This window comes from Medicago sativa, chromosome 8 (genome assembly GCF_051527215.1).
Source record: "Medicago sativa cultivar Bolivia chromosome 8, Bolivia_mono, whole genome shotgun sequence".
In the NCBI taxonomy this organism is placed as follows: domain Eukaryota; kingdom Viridiplantae; phylum Streptophyta; class Magnoliopsida; order Fabales; family Fabaceae; genus Medicago; species Medicago sativa.
The window spans coordinates 93,175,569-93,195,485 of record NC_140756.1 but is presented as its reverse complement, the minus strand read 5'-3'; the positions used below and the strand labels follow the sequence as shown (position 1 = coordinate 93,195,485).

At 36.0% G+C, this 19,917-nt stretch overlaps 1 protein-coding gene across 2 annotated transcripts; it reads left to right on the top strand.

The window, feature by feature from the left end:
* Positions 1 to 1,043: 1,043 nt before the first annotated feature.
* EMB2369 (tRNA synthetase class I (I, L, M and V) family protein) lies at positions 1,044 to 19,056 on the top strand. Of its 2 annotated transcripts, none has more exons than XR_015023972.1 (20): positions 1,044 to 1,485; positions 1,577 to 1,721; positions 2,016 to 2,072; positions 3,058 to 3,177; positions 3,279 to 3,383; positions 3,504 to 3,727; positions 3,837 to 3,903; positions 3,992 to 4,146; positions 4,269 to 4,533; positions 4,627 to 4,821; positions 7,511 to 7,590; positions 7,781 to 7,843; positions 7,982 to 8,063; positions 15,275 to 15,352; positions 15,442 to 15,543; positions 15,657 to 15,829; positions 16,045 to 16,222; positions 16,320 to 16,404; positions 16,955 to 17,086; positions 18,079 to 19,056. XR_015023972.1 is itself a non-coding variant. In XM_085738781.1 (20 exons), the coding sequence occupies exons 1-20, from the start codon at positions 1,118 to 1,120 to the stop codon at positions 18,319 to 18,321; spliced, it is 2,910 nt and encodes a 969-aa protein (XP_085594907.1). In that variant the 5' UTR covers positions 1,044 to 1,117; the 3' UTR covers positions 18,322 to 19,056. The 2 variants fall into 2 exon arrangements, 1 of the variants encoding a protein (XP_085594907.1); XM_085738781.1 differs by having other exon boundaries at positions 16,327 to 16,404.
* The last annotated feature ends 861 nt before the right edge of the window (positions 19,057 to 19,917 follow it).

Genomic DNA, 19,917 nt, shown 5'->3' with positions numbered 1-19,917 from the left:
AAATAAATGAAAAAAATAATAAAAAAATATTAAAAAATTCTGGAAAAATGAAAAATAATAAAAAAAATAAAAATTTTCCAGATTTTAAATTAAATAAATGAAAAAAATCCAGAAAATCAATTTTTAAATTAAATAAATGAAAAAAAGAATAATAAAAAATTAAAAAATAATGAAAAAATTCGAAAAAAATAATGTCAAATTTTTCAGATTTTTTAAAAAACGAAAAAAATAATGAAAAAATATTACAAAAAAATGAAATAAATTCTGGAAAAATGAAAAAATAAAAAAAATTTAAAAAACGAAAAAATATTACAAAAAAATGAAATAAATTCTTGAAAAATAAAAATATTAATAAAAATGATTAAAAAAACGAAAAATTTTTGACAAAAATTCATGGACAACATTCATTTCCCTAAAGAAGAAATATGTACCAAATTTGTGGCCAAGTTGTATTCTCGTTGGTGTTTTTGTGTATATTTTTTTCGTTTCCTTGCGCCTTTAGAATGTCAAATTTTCAACATTAGAAAATTCTGGAAAAAATTTGAAAAAAAAATTTCGAAAAAAATTCTGAAAAAATTCGAAAAAAATAATGTCAAATTTTCCAGATTTTTTTAAAAAAATTCCGTATTTTTTTCGAATTTTTTAAAAAATCTGAAAAATTTGACATTATTTTTTTCGAATTTTTTCATTATTTTGTATTTTTTATTATTCTTTTTTTCATTTATTTAATTTAAAAATTGATTTTCTGGATTTTTTTTCATTTATTAAATTTAAAATCTGGAAAATTTTTATTTTTTTATTATTTTTCATTTTTCTAGAATTTTTTAATATTTTTTTATTATTTTTTTCATTTATTTTATTTAAAAATTGATTTTTTCGATTTTTTTATTGACTTTTCAGCAAACCAAAAGAGAAACAAAACATAGGGGGCCAAAATATCCATTTTTTTTTTTAGGGGGCCAAAATCGCAACTATTTGAAATATAGGGGGCCAAAAGTGCATTTAAGCCAAAAATAAATCTCTAAACGTGGTTGTTCAGTTTTAAGCGCCATCTTCATTCATTCAGGACGTTATCCTCTTTCTCTGTTCTTTCATTTCTCTGTTTCAATCAATCCAAATGCTTCATCTCAACAATGTCCAATTCCTCTCATCACACTCTTCTCCTCCGTCTCTATTATTCCCCCTCCCTTCCTCAAAATTCAGCACCGTTCCTTTTCCCACACCATTCAGAAGAACAACATCTTCTTCTACTCTCAGATTCCGCAGTCACAGTCACAGTTGTAGAATCAGAAACTCGGCAACAAATGATAAACTGAACGAAACGGAGCAGAAGAAGAAGCCTGTTAACAGAGCTTATCCTTTCCATGAAATTGAGCCCAAGTGGCAGCGTTTTTGGGACGAATTTCGCACTTTCAGAACTCCAGATGATGATATCGATACATCAAAACCTAAATATTATATTCTCGACATGTTCCCTTACCCTAGGTTTTCAATTGAAGTTACTTTTATTTTTCAATTTTTAGATTTATATTCAGAATTGCAATGAAATTGAGATTATTATCCATTTTTGTTGCAGTGGAGCTGGGTTACATGTTGGACATCCACTTGGATACACTGCGACTGATATTCTAGCTAGGTTTAAACGAATGCAAGGATATAATGTGTTGCATCCAATGGGTTGGGATGCTTTTGGATTGCCTGCAGAACAATATGCTATTCAGGTCTATTTCTTGCTTCTTCCTATCACTGACATGCTATGTAGCACTTACATTTCTTATTGAAGAAGACGTGTACACTGGACACATGTCAGATAGTGTATGGAACAACACTGACACATATGATTACCGATTATAGTATTCAATTACTATGTTATTTTCTCAAATATTTACCAGCATCCATGTGTCAGTGGCTGTCAGGTGTTTGTGTTTGTGCTTCATAGCTAGCATGTCAATGTTCTCTGCAATCTTTTTGAGTATAGTAATAATTTCCATCTTTTTTATTGGCTTTGTGTTCAGACAGGAACTCACCCAAAGCTCACCACTGTGACCAATATTAATCGCTTTACTTCTCAGGTAAACTGGTAATGAAAGGATCTGAAGCATGCATGTGTTGAATTGAATGAACTCCTTGTATTTAATTATTGTATTAAATGATTAGAGATATCCTATAATTATTAACATTTGCTGCTTATTTGCTGCCTATATTGTGCCGGTAATGAACTTATGCGCCCAATTTTGATCCATTTGAAGATCTTTACTCTTTGGAAAACTGTGTTAAGTTGTAGTTGTGAATAGTTAAGTAGTTAGTTAGGTCTCACTTTCCCTCTATCAACTAGTCAATATGATTTGGTCCTCAATCAATCCTTCATGTTTTTGTGTTTGTTCAAAAACTTTTGAAATTTTCATATTCTCTTTAAAATCTTTACAAATTGAAATATTTAAATCCACTTAAAATTCACCAATCTAAAAGCAAATTTCGATCAAAATAAAAAAATTTACATTTTCCTTCAACTTTATCAAATTTTCATTAAATTTTTTTCTTTCTGAACTTTTGGAATTGTTTCATGTTCCAAATCCAGAGCAGACCCCTGTATATTTAGATAGAAAATGAAAATATGAGTTTCAGGTAGAAGAATATTGACTGCAGGACCAAGTTTGGTTCCTTGACTAGCTTGAAAAAAGCCAAGGGACAGAAATCTCACTTAGTCCAAATTAGAGAAATCAAATTGCAATTATTCTAAATAATTATATTGAAAAGGATCTAAATAATTGAGTTGTGGCGTTGGTTTCCTGGATAAGCTTCAAAGTAGCCAGTAAGCTGTAAGCCTATGCTTTGAACTATAAAAACAATAAGGAGTTTTTGTATTATAAATTACAATTTAATCACTCAATAAATTCTATTACATTTCATAATATACATCTTGTTTGAATTGTTAATTCAAGTAACTGGAAAGTGATTTGAATAGCCTCCACTTGATTTGCTTCCCATGGCTCTGATATGTATTTACCTGAAAAGAGAAATTCCTTTTATGGGTGCATTACTAATATGTCTTTACAGTTGAAATCATTAGGATTCTCATATGACTGGGATCGTGAAATATCAACCATAGAACCTGAATATTACAAATGGACTCAATGGATCTTTCTACAGCTTTTAAAGAGAGGATTGGCATATCAGGTTCAGCATATGACAATGACTTAGAAATTGTGCTTATTTCATTTAATTCCTAAGTATTGATGTTCTTATGGTGTTCTTAACATCATATAAAAAAAACTCAGGCTGAAGTTCCAGTTAATTGGTGCCCTGCACTTGGCACGGTGTTGGCCAATGAGGAGGTTATTGATGGTGTGAGTGAACGCGGTGGTCATCCTGTAGTAAGAAAGGTATACTGATTAATGTATACATATTTCTTTCAATTTACTTTTTTGGGTGGTTTTTCTCTTATGGTTTTTTTTTTGAATGGTTTCATAATCTTTACAGTGTCGTTGTTTATTGCCAAGCAGCCGATGAGGCAATGGATGCTCAAGATTACTGCATATGCTGACCGTCTTCTGGAGGATTTAGATGACCTGGACTGGCCGGAAAGTGTAAAAGAAATGCAGAGAAATTGGATAGGGAGGTCAGAAGGGGCTGAGTTGGATTTTTGCATTCTTGATGGTGATGGAAAGGAGAGAGACACGCAGATTACTGTGTATACTACCAGGCCTGATACGATCTTTGGAGCAACGTATTTATCTATTCAATTTTCAATAAATATTTTATGAACTTTATGAATCAGATTAAGCACTCATGAAATAAACTATTCATCAATTTCCTATTTGCTTGGTTTGTGTTAGTTACTTGGTTGTGGCACCAGAGCATTCCTTGATCTCATCATTGATTTCCACTGCTCAGAGCAAGCATGTAAGTTATGCATTTCTGTTGCCTAATTTATTAGAAGGATTTTAATCGGAGACAAGGAGATGGTGATTCTTAGGGATTTTAATCTCAGGTAGAAGATTATATTGACCTTGCCTCAAAAAAGAGTGACCTTGAGAGGACGGAGCTTCAGAAGGAAAAGACTGGAGTCTTTACTGGTTGTTATGCAAAAAATCCAGCAAACGGGGAAGCCATTCCGATATGGGTGGCAGATTATGTTTTGGGGAGGTGTGTATACAAGTATCATTTAGAATGCAGATTTCATTTATTGATTGCTAAATATTCCATGACATGGTCAATGTGGTGAAAAGTTATATGAAACCAGAATATAATTGTGGTTACTGTGGCAGTTATGGAACAGGAGCAATCATGGCTGTGCCGGCACATGATTCACGCGATTATGAGTTTGCTTTGAAATATGACATTCCTATTCGCTGGGTTGTAATGCCAGATGATAAAAGCATCGCTGAGTCTGGAAAGGCTTTTCCAGGTGAAGGCATTATTGCAAATTCATCAAATACGTTAATGGGGCTTGACATTAATGGCTTGCGTAGCAAAGAAGCAGCTCTAAAAGTCATTGATTGGGCAGAAAAAAGTGGAAATGGAAAGAGAAAGGTTCATATCTAAAATTATAATAAGCTTGTTCATTTTATTGGAACGTTGTTTTTTATGGCTTGTATAATATGAAATACATTGTTCTTCCTTCAGGTGAACTACAAGTTAAGGGACTGGCTTTTTGCTCGGCAGCGTTACTGGGGCGAACCTATCCCTGTCATCTTCTTGGATGACAGTGGTGAGACTGTCCCTCTGGATGAGACTGAATTGCCCCTTATTCTACCTGAATTGGATGATTTTTCTCCCACAGGAACAGGGGAGCCTCCTCTGGCTAAGGCAGTGTCTTGGGTAAGCTTATACCAAATACAAATCGTTACTTTGCTTCTGCATACTTTGTTATCAAGATATAATGGCAATTGGATGCCTTTTTATCATTTCTTTGGCATTGGCACAAATGTTGATGGTTTACCGAAATCTCACTATTAAATTTTCCATACATAAAAAAACATAGTTACTGATCTTGATTTGACTGGCTGATCAGACGATAAACCTACCAAACTTGAACCAGGGCTGTACTTTTTTTGGCTATTAAGCCCTCTGCTACTATACATCGACTAATAAATTTAAGAGCCGACATGATAACAGTCTGGTGTAGTGGTTCATGAATTATATTTCCCCTTTCATATCAAGACAATGTTACCCGGTCCTTTTCTAATTGAATCATTGTCTTATCTGGGTACATCTTCTATTTTGCTGCAAATGCAAATGCAAATGCAATCAGGTGGAGAAATCTATAGATTGATTATTTTAGGAGTTTCAAGTACCTTCAAAGGAACTTTTCCGTGCACTCCCTAAAATCTTGTCACAGGAAGAGAGAACTTATAGTCACACTAGTGGTCATTTTCAATATCTACACGAGTTGCTCTTTAGATTATTTGTCTTCTTATATACAACAACAACAACAACAACAACGCCTTATCCCACTAAGTGGGGTCGGCTACATGGATCAAATGCCGCCATAATGTTCTATCAAAGACCATATTTGGATCCAACTCATTGACCTCTAAATCTTTTCTAATGGTTTCTCTAATAGTTTTCTTAGGTCTTCCTCTACCTCTTTTAACCTGACTCTCCTCCATTTGATCTACTCTTCTTACCACGGCGTCTACGGGCCTTCTCTCTACATGTCCAAACCATCTAAGCCTATTTTCTACCAACTTTTCTACTATAGGTGCTACCCCCACTCTCTCTCTAATGATGTCATTCCTAATCCTATCATGTCTAGTCTTACCACTCATCCAACGCAACATCCTCATCTCCGCTACGCTTACTTTACTCTCGTGTTGGCTCTTAACCGCCCAACACTCCGTACCATACAACATTGCCGGTCTGACTGCTGTCCGATAGAACTTTCCTTTCAGCTTAAGTGGTACTTTCTTATCGCACAAAACACCTGAGGCTCTTCTCCATTTCAACCACCCAGCTTGAATACGATGATGTACATCAGCTTCTATTTCTCCGTCATTTTGTACTATGGACCCAAGATATCTAAACCGTGTAACTTGGGGTATGATATGATCTCCAACTTTCACCTCTAAGGTAGACCCACTTCTCCTTTTACTGAAGTTACATTCCATATATTCCGTCTTGTTTCTACTCAGGCGGAAACCGTACGCTTCTAAGGCTTGCCTCCAAGTCTCTAGCCTCCCGTTTAACTCCTCCCTCGACTCACCAAGCAAGACTACATCATCTGCAAAAAGCATACATCTCGGTGCTAACTCGTGGATGTGTTCCGTCAGTACATCCAAAACTAAAGTAAAAAGATAAGGACTTAGGGTTGACCCTTGGTGCAGTCCTATTGTTATGGGAAAATCTCCGGTATCCCCATCCTGCGTCCTCACACTAGTCGAAGCCCCCTCATACATATCCTGGATAGCTCTAATATAGGCAATCCTCACCCCTTTCTTCTCCAGGGCTTTCCACAAAATCTCTCTAGGTACTCTATCATACGCCTTCTCCAAATCAATGAAAACTAAGTGCAAGTCTTTTTTATCCGTCCGATATCGCTCCATCACGCGTCGAAGTAAGTAGATCGCTTCCATAGTCGACCTCCCAGGCATAAAACCAAATTGGTTATCCGTAACGTGAGTCTCTTTTCTTAGTCTTCGCTCAATTACCCTTTCCCATAACTTCATGGTATGACTCATTAGCTTAATTCCCCTATAATTCGCGCAATCTTGTATATCCCCCTTGTTCTTATAGATTGGAATTAAGGTGCTTCTTCTCCACTCGTCCGGCATTTTCTTCGTCCTCATAATCTCGTTGAAAAGTTTTGTGAGCCACCCAATTCCTCTATCGCCAAGACTTTTCCACACTTCGATAGGTATGTTGTCCGGCCCAACTGCCTTGCCATTACTCATCCTTTTCAACGCTTCTTTCACCTCGTGCTCCTGAATCCGACGATAATAGTTATAGTTTCGGTCCTCCTCTCTGATGTCTAACCTGTTAGAGTCTGGTAAGATCTCATATCCTTCATTAAATAAGTTGTGGAAATACTTCTTCCATCTATCCTTAATATCTCTCTCTTGCACCAAAACTATACCCTTCGTATTTGGTCCATGTCATAGAGATTCGACAAAGTTTTACGTTGGCTGTCGAGGCCTAACACAACCCTCTCCATTTTACCCGGGCTTGGGACCGGCCTTGGCAGGATTATTTGTCTTCTTATATACTGTCTAAAAAATTCTGAGTAAGAACTCTGCCTATATCATTTAATATTTTCTTAATGCATTAGCCTCATTCAAAAATATAAGCCGTTCTAATTTATAAGGAAACTGAAAGGCCTGTAGTAATAGGTCCTATATTCTTGAAATTTTATGGAAGTGCAATACCATTAACATTTCTAAATGTGTACTTAGTATGACACAAGTTAAATTACTTAGATAATTCTGAGTCCTCTGTTTTTGTTTTCTTAGCTTGTTTTCCCCTCTCATTGTAATCGTTCTTTTATATTTTTTTTGGATGGTACCACTTTTAGGTGAAGACCACAGATAGGTTATCCGGAAGACCAGCTACTCGGGAAACAAATACCATGCCACAGTGGGCTGGTTCATGCTGGTAAGTTATTGGGAGGATCTTGAATGATTTTGTTTTATTAGTAATCCCTGAGCCACTAAGCCATGGTTTTGTGGCTAAGTCCAGTAGTTTTGTGGTCTTGATTCTGGATTTTTATGCATCTGATACAAATGAAAATAAAGTGTAATTCTTTTTACGTGTATATGTCACATTTCCTTTAATATCCTTCCAGGTACTATTTGAGATTTATGGACCCAAATAATTCCAAAGAACTGGTTGATAAGGAAAAAGAAAGGTGTAGCTTCAACTAATTTTGTCTATCTTTCCAGTAGTTACTCGTTATCCATTTTTTGCTGGTTTCTTGTATTTTACTTGCACAATTTCTAGCTGATTGAATTTCCCCGCCCACTTTAAAATTGTTTTTCTCTTGCAGGTATTGGGGCCCTGTTGATGTGTATGTTGGTGGTGCTGAGCATGCAGTTCTCCATTTACTATATGCTAGGTTCTGGCACAAGGTTTGTATTTGGTTCCAGTATCAATCTGGAACATGTTGGTCTGTGATTTGTTTCAATCTAAGCCATGAATTTAACCTGTCTGTGGAGAAGCTATGCCCTGTCACTCTTGTTCCATGATATCTAGTAAGAATGATTAATAGGTCTCAAATAATAATGCACGCGTGTCGTTTACGTAGTTAGCATTCTTGGTGAAACATTGTGTAGAAAAACATATGGGTGATAATTGTCTGTTATTTTATTATGAAGAAAAAAAGGGCTCCTTTTATAGGAGAGAAAATACAACGTCAGCTCCTTTATTTTAGGAGTAATATAACGACTCTTAAACAAGAAAATAAAATAATACTAAATAATAAATATTTCAACACCCCCCCTCAAGTTGGTGCATAGATGTCAATCATGCCCAACTTGCTGATCAAGTATTCAAATGTTGTTCTTCCCAAGCTTTTGGTCAATATATCAGCGGTCTGTTGATTGGAAGGAACAAATGGCAAGCAGAGTGTACCAGAGTCTATCTTTTCTTTGACGAAATGACGATCGATCTCAATATGTTTTGTACGATCATGTTGAACCGGATTATGAGCTATGCTTATAGCTGCCTTGTTGTCACAGTACAATTTCAATGGAAGTTCTACCTCTATCTTCAGTTCTTTTAGAACTCTGAGAATCCACATACCTTCACAAATTCCTTGGGCCATTGCTCTAAACTCAGCTTCAACACTACTTCTTGCAACTACCCCTTGTTTTTTGCTTCTCCAAGTCACTAGGTTCCCCCACACATATGTGCAATAACCTGAAGTTGATTTTCTATCAATAATGGACCCTGCCCAATCTGCATCAGTGAATATTGTCACATCTTTATCATTGGTCTTCTTGAAGAGTAACCCTTTTCCAGGAGTTGCTTTTAAGTATCTCAAGATTCTGTGCACAGCTTCAAGATGTTCTTCATATGGTGCATGCATGAATTGACTTACAACACTAACAGAGAAAGCAATGTCTGGACGAGTATGAGCCAAATATATTAATTTTCCAACCAACCTCTGATATCTTCCAGTGTCAACTGGTGTGTCCCCTTTCTCCCAAAGTTTGGCACTTTGGTCCATCGGTGTGTCAGCCGGCTTACAACCACTCATACCTGTCTCTTGTAGGAGATCAAGAACATATTTTCTCTGAGAAACAACAATTCCTTTCTTTGACCTTGCTACTTCCATGCCAAGGAAATACTTGAGGGGACCCAAGTCTTTGATTTCAAAAACCGCTGCTAAGTTTCTTTTTAATCTCTCCATTTCTATCTCATCATTACCTGTAAGAATAATATCATCAACTTAGACTATCAAAACAGTTATCATTCCATTTTGACCTGACTTTGTGAATAAAGTATGATCCGCTTGTCCTTGAGTATATTCCTGTTTCTTCACAGACTGAGTAAACTTTTCAAACCAAGCTCTCGGAGATTGTTTTAACCCGTACAAGGACTTTTTTAGTTTACACACCTGTGACCCAAAACTTTCTTCAAAACCTGGAGGACAATCCATGTATACTTCTTCTTCTAATTCACCATTGAGAAAGGCATTCTTGACATCTAGCTGATGGAGAGGCCAATCTAAGTTAGCAGCAAGGGATAAGAGTATTCTGATTGTGTTAAGCTTTGCAACAGGAGCAAAGGTCTCTGAGTAATCTATGCCATAGGTCTGTGTGAATCCTTTTGCAACCAATCGAGCTTTGTACCTTCCGATTGATCCATCAGAATTGTACTTTATTGTGAACACCCACTTACATCCCACGGTTCTTTTACCTGCTGGCAGAGTTGTGGCACTCCAAGTTTTATTCTTTTCAAGAGCTTTCATCTCCTCAAAAACAGCTTCCTTCCACTTTGGAATTTCTAGAGCCTCCTGTACATTCTTAGGAATTTTGACACTAGATAGATTAGAAGTAAATGCAGCAAAAGAGGGAGACAAGTTTGAATATGAAACAAAGTTAGACAAGGGGTGCCTAGTACATGACCTACCTGGCTTCCTAAAGGCTATGGGAACATTAAGATCAGTATATTGTTTCCTAAGTTCTATGGGGACATCAAGGTTGGTATATAGAGGATTAGGATCAAGGAGAGATTTACCTGTCTGAGTTTGTTGACTTTCACTCGGTTCAGATTCTTGGCTCAGCTGAGGAACAGGGTCTTCTACTACTTGATCATTGTTTCTTCTGGCATAAATTTTGCCTTTCCAAATTGGATTTCCTTCCTCAAATCTTTTTTCTGTTTCATTATAAGGATCTTTATCTGGTGCATTTTGATTAATTTCAGAAAAACTATTTGTTTGATCTTTGTTTTGATTTGTTGCCTCAGATTCTGATTGATCCTTACTCATGGAAGGAGTAGGTTCATCTAATTTTTTCAAGGCATTTTCTTTAGGTGCAGATGTAGGAACAGAATTATGTGATGTATACACATCTTCTGAGATAATTAAGTTTTCAAACAATTCAGGAGAATCTTCATTTGTTTTCCCCCCTTGAAGATGATCATTACTAAAAAAAGGTTTGTTTTCAAAAAAAGTAACATCCATTGTTACAAATATTTTCTTTGTATTAGGATCAAAACATTTATAACCTTTTTGAGAAGATGAATACCCAATAAAAACACATTTGATTGCACGGGGTGCAAGTTTATCAAGATGCTTGTGTTAGTGAACAAAAGTTGTGCATCCAAATATTTTAAGTGGTAAATCAGACAGAACTGAAGCAATTGGAAAATATTTCAAGAAACTTTGCAAAGGAGTTTGAAATTTCAAAACACGGGATGGCATACGGTTTATTAAATGTGCAGCTGTCAAGACAGCCTCACCCCATAAATATTTAGGGACATTGGTAGAGAAGAGTAGTGCTCGTGCAACTTCAAGAAGGTGCCGGTTTTTTCTCTCTGCAATCCCATTTTGTTGGGGTGAGTTAACACATGAACTTTGATGCACAATTCCATTTTTAAGGAAAAAATTTCCAACAATTTTATTAAAAAATTCAGTACCATTGTCAGTTCTAAACACTTGTATTTGGGTATTAAACTGTGTCTGCACCAATTTACAAAAGTTTTGAATTATTTGACCTACCTCAGATTTTTCTTTCAACAAGTATACCCAACAAAGTCTAGTATGATCATCTGTAAAAGTGATGAACCATTTTTTGTTGGATAAAGTACTTGTTCGATTAGGTCCCCAAACATCACTATGAATCATTGAAAAAGGTTTTGAAGGTTTATAAGATTGAATTGGAAAAGAACTTCGATGATGTTTAGCAAACTCACAAACCTCACATTGAAGTGAAGAAATGTCTTGTTCAACAAAAAGTTTAGGAAACAATAAACTTAAATACTTAAAACTAGGGTGGCCTAACCTTAAATGCCACAACATAATGTCATCCTTATTATTTGAAACAAAAAAAGATTTAACGAAAGAAAAACTTATTGGTCCAGATTGATGTCTGGTTTTTGGTTCATCTTCCAAGTAGTAGAGTCCACCGCTTTCCTCAGCAGTGCCAATCACCCTCCCCGAGATCAAATCCTGAAATACACAATGAGTATCAAAGAAATTAACTTGACAGTTTTTATTTGTGATTAGCGTACTGACAGATAATAAGTTGCAAGACAAATTTGGGACATGTAACACATCTTGAATGGTTAGTAAGGGAGACAAAACAATAGAACATTTTCCTGCCACGGCTGAAAGAGAGCCATCAGCTAGTTTTATGTTGAAATTTCCTGCACATGGTTTGTATGAAGAAAATAAACTGGATTCACCGGTCATATGATCGGTGGCTCCAGAATCAACGATCCATGTACAAGTAGGAATGACACTAAGATGGGCTGAATTTGGGAAGTTACCTTTCTGGGCTATGGAGCACGAAGGTGTTTGAGACTCGAGGAGTTTGTACATTTGGTCTAGCTGTTCCTTAGTGAATGGAAATGCATTTGGGGAAGATTGTTGCTCTTGATCAGAAGTTGCTTGAAGTGCACGACCCTCACCCTTCTTTTTCCAATTAGGAGGCCTTCCATGAATTTTCCAGCAAGTCTCACGCGTGTGATAATAACGTTCGCAGTGATCACACCAAGGTTTACCATCCTTCTTAACATATTTCTTGCTGTCTTTGTTGAAGTTGTTTGTGACAAGGGCTGAACCATCAGTTGCTGAGTTTGACTTTCCCATCATCACTCTTTGTCTAGCCTCCTCCCTTCTGATTTCTGAAAAAGTTTCGCGGATAGTTGGCAGCGGATTATTTCCAAGAATCCTACCTCTTACTTCATCGAGTTCTTTGTTGAGACCAGCAAGAAAAATAAAGACACGGTCATTCTCCTGCGTCTTAGTAAACTGAACACTGTCTTCAGTACACCTCCAATTATAATCATAGCACTGATCCAACTCTTGCCAAAAGGCCATCAATTCATTATAGTAGGTAGTGACATCCCTGTCATTCTGCTTTAAATTCCATAACTTTGATTTTAGATCATAAATTTGAGAGAAACTTTTAATATCAGAGTAAGACAGTTTTACAGCATCCCAAACATCTTTTGGTGTAGGCAGATACATGTATGTTTTTCTCATACCTACCTCCATAGTATTAATAAGCCAGGCAATAATAGAAGAGTTTTCAGATTTCCAGAACCTGTAATTAGGATGTGTTGTTGCAGGCACCGGAACATCACCTGTCAGAAAACCCAACTTCCCTTTGCCATCTAGAATAAGTCGAACAGTTTGGGACCATTCAGCATAGTTTGAGCCATCCAGTTTCTGAACATTAACCTGAAGAGAGTTATTTTGACCTCCACCTCCTGAGTTATTGTAACCACCATCAAGTGGGTAGCCATAACCAGACCCAAAAAGGTTGTTGTTGGGATCACCTCTGCCATAACCTAATCCACCGTTAAAATTGTTGTTTGTCATGAAACTAGGCATTTCAGGCATCTGAAATCCACTTCCTCTGCCGGAATTGACGTTGGCGCCGCTGCCTGAATTGACTCCACCACCGCCGGAATTGACGTTGGCACTGCGGCCAGAATTGTTGTTGTTAGTGCCGCCGCCGCGACCTCCGGGAGGGGGTGGTGGTGTTTGTGTAGGGTCCACCATAGTTTGGATCGGTCTGGTCGAAAGAAAGAACGGGTCGTCAGCAAAACCCTAACCCAAACAGAGCTCTCGATACCATGTAGAAAAACATATGGGTGATAATTGTCTGTTATTTTATTATGAAGAAAAAAAGGGCTCCTTTTATAGGAGAGAAAATACGTCGTCAGCTCCTTTATTTTAGGAGTAATATAACGACTCTTAAACAAGAAAATAAAATAATACTAAATAATAAATATTTCAACACATTGGTTAGCCCCCTTGTTATAGTGTTCGACATGTCAAATATATCCAAAAGGATTCACCATATCAATGGTCATCGAAAATCAAAGTATCCATAGTTAAACTACTATTATGTATAAAATAAAAGAAGGCCTGCATTTTATCATTTTCAACACTGTTGTCCAGTTTATGGTTTAAAGAGAGTGTTCATTGTATGTAATTAATGCACTCTATTGGGGCTAACTCATCCCCACAAAACTGGCTTATAAGCTGAGGGGTGCCTCTCTTTATAAACTCTAATCAGGCCTTGTCTTTAATCTATGTGAGACTTGGTTTTTCAAAAATATTTTTTTTTAGCAACAGTCAAAGAATTTCCATTAAAATAGCTAATTTCCTAGAAGTTGGAAAACTGAAAACATACAAATCTCTTATTCACAACTACACCCCTTGATAAGCATTTCCTTCTTAGTTTCTTCAGTGTGAGATATAATGAGAAGCATTTCCTACTCAGTTCCAAGCATAGCATATTACAGATAGAGATTCTCGTTACTTCTAAGTTGAGCCACAGAGTTGCTTCCAAGCATGGGATATTAGGATTTAGTGTTGCATCAACTTTTTGTTGACCACCTGCTTGAAAGAACTTGTTGTTCAGGCTGGTTGTGGTCTTTGAACTTTGAATTTGCTGTGATGATGATCACATAATTAACTTCCGCCTAATTTCATCAGTAAGTTGCTGATCTGAAAGACTTCCACACATTTGTGAAGTAGGACGCCTCAATTCATTGGTCCTAGAAACTGGCGGGTCCTCTTTTCTCTCCTTGTCTGGCAACACGTGTTAAAGCCATAGCCCTTTTTTGTTGGATAACTGCTGCAGCCCCAGCTGCATTAGCAGCTTGTCTTTCTAGGACCGATGAATTGAGGCGTCCTACTTTGCAAATATGAGGGAAGTCTTTCAGAAGTTGTTAATGCAGCTGGGGCTGCAGCAGTTAGCCAACAAGAAAGGGCTATGGCTTCATCACATGTTGCCAGACAAGGACAGAAAAGAGGATCACCAGTTTCTAGGACCGATGAATTGAGGCGTCCTACTTCGCAAATGCGTGGAAGTCTTTCTGATCAGCAACTTAATGATGAAATTAGGCAGGGTTAACTCTGCTATCATCATCACATCAAAGTCAACGTTCAAGACCACAACCAGCCCGAACAACATGTTCTTTCAAGCAGGTGGACAACAAAAAGTTGATGTTACACTAAATCCTAACATCCTATGCTTGGAAGCAAACTCTTCGGCTCAGCCTAGAAGTGTAACAAGAATTTCTATTGGTAATATGCTATGTTTGGAGCCAAGGAGGAAATGCTTCTCATTACTATATCTCACACCAAAGAAGCTAAGAAGGAAATGCTTATCAAGGGGTGTAGTTGTGAATTTTAAAGAGATTTGTTATGTTTTTAGTTTTCCAACTTCTAGGAAATGAGTTTCAATAACGTGAACTTGAAAGAAAGTTTGTATTCTTACTATCATGAACTACTTTAATGGAAATTCTTCGATTGGTACTAAAGAAAATAGTTGGAAAAACCAAAGCCCCACTTAGATTAAAGATAAGGCTTGACTAGAGTTTATAAAGAGAGACATCCCTCACCTTACAAGTTGGTTATTGGGGATGAGTTAGCCCCAATATAAAAACTTAATACACTCATAAAATCAAATTAAGTGATCCTTCTAGAAGTTAAATAATAACTGCCAACTTGGTTGAGTCGTCGGCTGTTGAATGAACGATTGATAAATCCACCAATTAGGGATTTAAATGAGTTCAATAAGGCATCAAAAGCCTATTACCAATTGTTAGTGTTGGTGCAATATTTGTGCAGATTTAACCGAGTTTTGCATCTCAGGTTCTCTTTGACATTGGTGTTGTATCCACCAAGGAGCCCTTCCAATGTGTCATAAACCAGGGGATTATCCTTGGGGAGGTAATTTCATTTCTTCTGCTTGAAATTTGAGGGTAAACAAATTAAGCAATCATCATAAATTCACAATTTTCTAATGGTTTGAATTGCAGGTTCAATATATGGCTTGTAGGGATGAAGATGGAAATCTGATATCTGCTGATTCCACTAATATGTTAAATGAACATAATCTAGAAAGAATTTCTGAGGAAAAGGTTTCACAATGAAGTTGTCACTTTCTCAATGTTTTCAATATTTGCCGAGTTAAGATTTTGAACCTTTTTTTTTTCCTTGACAAGAACTTATATTACCTTTCCCTGGAGTGTAGGTCACAAAATCTGGAGATTCGTTTGTCCTGAAAGAAAATCCTGACATACGTATACTTGCCCGTGCCCATAAAATGAGTAAAAGCAGGGGAAATGTTGTTAATCCTGATGATGTCATTTCTGAGTATGGAGCAGATTCTCTTCGTTTATATGAAATGTTCATGGGACCATTGAGGTAGGTTTGACCTTGAACCCTATTACTTGTGGCATATATTGTGGAGATTGGTCCTTAATCAAAACAACATTATGATTTTATTCTGCCCCTTTTTAATTTATTTCTTTATGGTGGTATGGGGAGGGGACACTACCAGCTGTGATCTTGTTCTAATACAGGACTCTTACCCCACATCAATTTTCTCTTTGATTTTTACCTTTTTAACATGTTCCTAGAGACTCAAAGACATGGAATACTAGCGGCATTGAAGGCGTACATCGTTTTTTAGGTAGAACTTGGAGGTTGATTGTTGGCTTACCTTTGTCTGATGGCACATTTAAGGATAGAACTGTATCCGTTGATGAGGAACCTACTATAGAACAACTTCGTTGTCTTCATAAATGCATCGCTAAGGTCAATATCTCAACTTTTTAATCATAGTTTTCTTGTGTCTTTGTTTATGGATTTAACAAGCTGATTTGGAACAATTGAGCTAAGAATTTACTTTCAGTATTCAGGTAACAGAGGAAATTGAAGGCACACGATTCAACACTGGAATTTCTGCAATGATGGAGTTCCTTAATGCAGCATATAAGGTATTTATTTGTTTCAACTTCCATTGTTTTTGCATCCAAGGGAATAAGCGAACAATATTGATTTGTCTATGGAATAGGGACTGTATAGAGACTAATTCCAAAACAGACAGATATTACATAAACTAAAACAAAAATAGCAAAGACCAAAAGCAAATTTTCTATTTTTGAGAGATTAAAACAGACGACTTTTTAAAGACTAAATCCGAAAAATTGCATAGGTGATAAAATGTTATTTGAGCCTTATAACTACATAATTATTTTATCTTTAGCTTTAATTGCAGTTTCGGTCCCCTATTTTCACTCACTTATGGAATTGGTCTTTTTTTATCTTATTCATGTTTGGCTTGATGCAATAAGAAGCAAAATGAAAATATGCATCATCATATGTATATCCTATATGGTATAATGTACATCACATCTTTATGAAGTGTATTGTGTTTGGTTTTATTTTTTTTTATTTTTGATAGTTCAAGCGTTCCTTTTTTCCTTCGCTTCTCTCTGTTACGAGACTCGATATGATCTCTATATTTTTCTTGGCATATATTTTCAGTGGGACAAACATCCAAGATCAGTGGTTGAGGCTTTTGTTTTGCTGTTATCACCATATGCGCCACACATGGCTGAGGAGCTATGGTCTCGTCTTGGCCACACAAAATCATTAGCCTACGAGCCTTTTCCTAAGGTATGAATTTGGGTCCATATCAAACCATTCCTATTCATTCATGGCTTGTCAAGTTATGTGTTCACTGATTTTCAATTTATTTTATAAATAGCATACTATCTCCCTATTAAGAAAGATTTAGAGATTAATGAGTTAGATCGAATGGTGTCAATTTGGATGGGCTAATTTAGCTTCTTAAAAAAAAAATGAGTTAGATCTAAATATGATTTATGATAGAACATTATGGCGTAATTTGATCCATGTTGCTGACCCCACTTAGTGGGATAAGGCTTGATTGTTGTTGTTGTTGTTGACAGCATACTATCCTCCAATAATGTCTAACCAATATTTTATTATGTTACACATTCCCTCTACAATTACTGATTGCGTCAAATAGGTATCTCTGGCTTTTCCACCAAAAGTATAGCTTTTACATATTTATCACAAAGGTATATATTTTTTATTTACAAAGAACAAACTGATGCTTAGTGCTAAATTTCATAACTTTCAACAAGTCATAGTACACAGCCACAACTTACAGCGGTATTTTTTTTCCTAATGGTATGATTTGTTAAGTCGTGAATTATATGATTTGCAACAATTTTTTCCTCTTGGGAACAACTTGAGTAAGTGTTTTAATACATTTTGAAACTTCTTATAATTTTATGATAAAGGCACAACCTATTTGTGTTGGTGTTTTTTTTTTGGAAGATAAAAGAGCCTAAGCCCAAATGATACTATGAAAATGAAATAAATTTTAACAAAGTTATTTCGCAAAATTTTGAAAAATAAGAATTTTATGCAAGAATACCAGAAGTCTTTTACAAACATTTAAATACTTATACTGTGGTTGTGAAGAGGATCAATCTGGCATTGATATTTTAGTGACACAATATTTTGAAATCTTTAAAGGGGGATGTTTTTCCAGGTTGTGTTTAAATTTCAATCAAATGAACTTAGTGTCATATCAATACACTAACCACGATCATGTCTGTTATATGTTGTAACTGCAGGCAAATCCTGCTTATCTGAAGGATACGACAGTAGTCCTCCCAGTTCAGATTAATGGCAAGACAAGAGGTACCATTCAGGTTGAAGAAACATGCACCGAGGAGGATGCTTTTGCATTAGCATCTAGGGATGAAAAGCTATCCAAATATTTGGATGGTCAATCTATCAGGAAGAGAATTTATGTTCCCGGCAAGATTTTGAATGTTGTTCTGGACCGTAAAAACATCAAGATTGGTGTACAGTAGCTACTATATACCGTGTACATTTCTACTGGAAGCAACAATTAAAATTTCAATTTTGGTTGCGCTGATTAACTCCCTTACTACCCTGTATCCACTGAAAGACCAAAGCATATCTAAAGATGGAAGCATTGGCTGAAAAAATTGAGCTTGCAGCTAGCCAAGTATTCATCCCATATGACTGTTATCATAGAAATAGAGCAGCAATAATGGTTTCTGGTCTGCTTTGATCATTAAAATGTTATGCATTTACTCAATGTTTATGGACCTTATTGTCCATTGTAATAACTTAGTTTTTTTTTTACTTTGTTGGCAACTTTGGAATGGATTTAGTCACGTTAGGGTTATGTTTGAATGAACCTTTTGTATCTGCATCAAGGGGTCTGTGATGATCTAGGAGGGGATCTCATGAAGGATACACCATCCAATTAATTTCTTGTGAGGCATTGTTGTCCAAACCCAGATCATGGTTAGGCATTGCTACAAATGGCTGTAGGTGTGCTGAGCAGATCTGTGATGGTTACAAATGGGTACTTTGCATGATACTAGTGTTCAGGGACAATGACTTTAATATTGCAAAATCTCATTCGACTTGGAAAAATCGTCTCTGCCGTGCGATGCATGCCAACATCATGCACACATCATCTTCCCGCTAACAATTTCAAAGTTGTATTATAGTTCCCATTATGCTACTTTGTTATATTAGTTTTATTAATTAATTAAACTCGCATATAAATATAATTTATATTTATTATATAAAGCTTAATATAATAATAATAATAATATAATATACATAGACATGTTTATATTTCTGAAAGTAAAGTCTCTTCATTGCCAAAATATAATCATGCTAGGCTCAGGGGAGGAGGCAGGGGGTTTGAGGGGGTTCAACTGATCCCCCTAACTTTAAAAAAAAAAGTACAAATATATACTTATATATTTTACATTTTGAACTTCTGATTTTATTTTTTTTTGTACTATTAGCTCAAAAGGTCGGAAAACTCAAAAGTTTGAACCCCCTAGGTTAGGGTCATGGCAGCACCAGCTAGGCTAAGTAACCACATGGATGCATAAGTGATCTCCTATGTTGAAGTCAAAACATTTGGTTTTGACTGCTATTTGCTAGAGGTGATTCATGGTAACATATATGTTTGATAGACTTGGCTGCATGTCTTGGGATGTTTAAAATAAATGACGAGAACTTTGTTTCAATTATCCCTAGTTTGTTTATCGTTATCCCCTCAAATTTTGTATCTTAATATATACCTATTACAAATATAAATTCTGTTATGCTTCAGATAATGTAAAATTGGAGCAATATATGAATGCTACAACATGATTGTGGAATTCGATCTGTTTTTCTGGTTTACCCTGTTCAATATTTCCCCCCATTTTTCTTAAATTTTCCCACCTTCACAATCACAAGTCTCAAGAAGGCGAAGATCTCTCTGCGATTGTCAAGTGTTATGGAAAATAAAAAAAGGGTAGTGTTTACTGATTTGTATTGAGGGAGGGTATTTTTGGAGAAGAGTTAAATAGAGGACGACGGTGGTGTAATTGCCAAAATCGGGAGGTGGAAAAAGCAATTCTGAAAAGAAAGTG

Bases quoted from the DNA above. Each gene is read 5' to 3' on its own strand.
- EMB2369 (XM_085738781.1), top strand. From the start codon at position 1,118: ATGCTTCATCTCAACAATGTCCAATTCCTCTCATCACACTCTTCTCCT. The intron at 3,728-3,836 runs GTATTTATCTAT...GGTTTGTGTTAG, and splicing joins GATACGATCTTTGGAGCAAC to TTACTTGGTTGTGGCACCAG. The intron at 7,591-7,780 runs GTAAGTTATTGG...ATATCCTTCCAG, and splicing joins CAGTGGGCTGGTTCATGCTG to GTACTATTTGAGATTTATGG.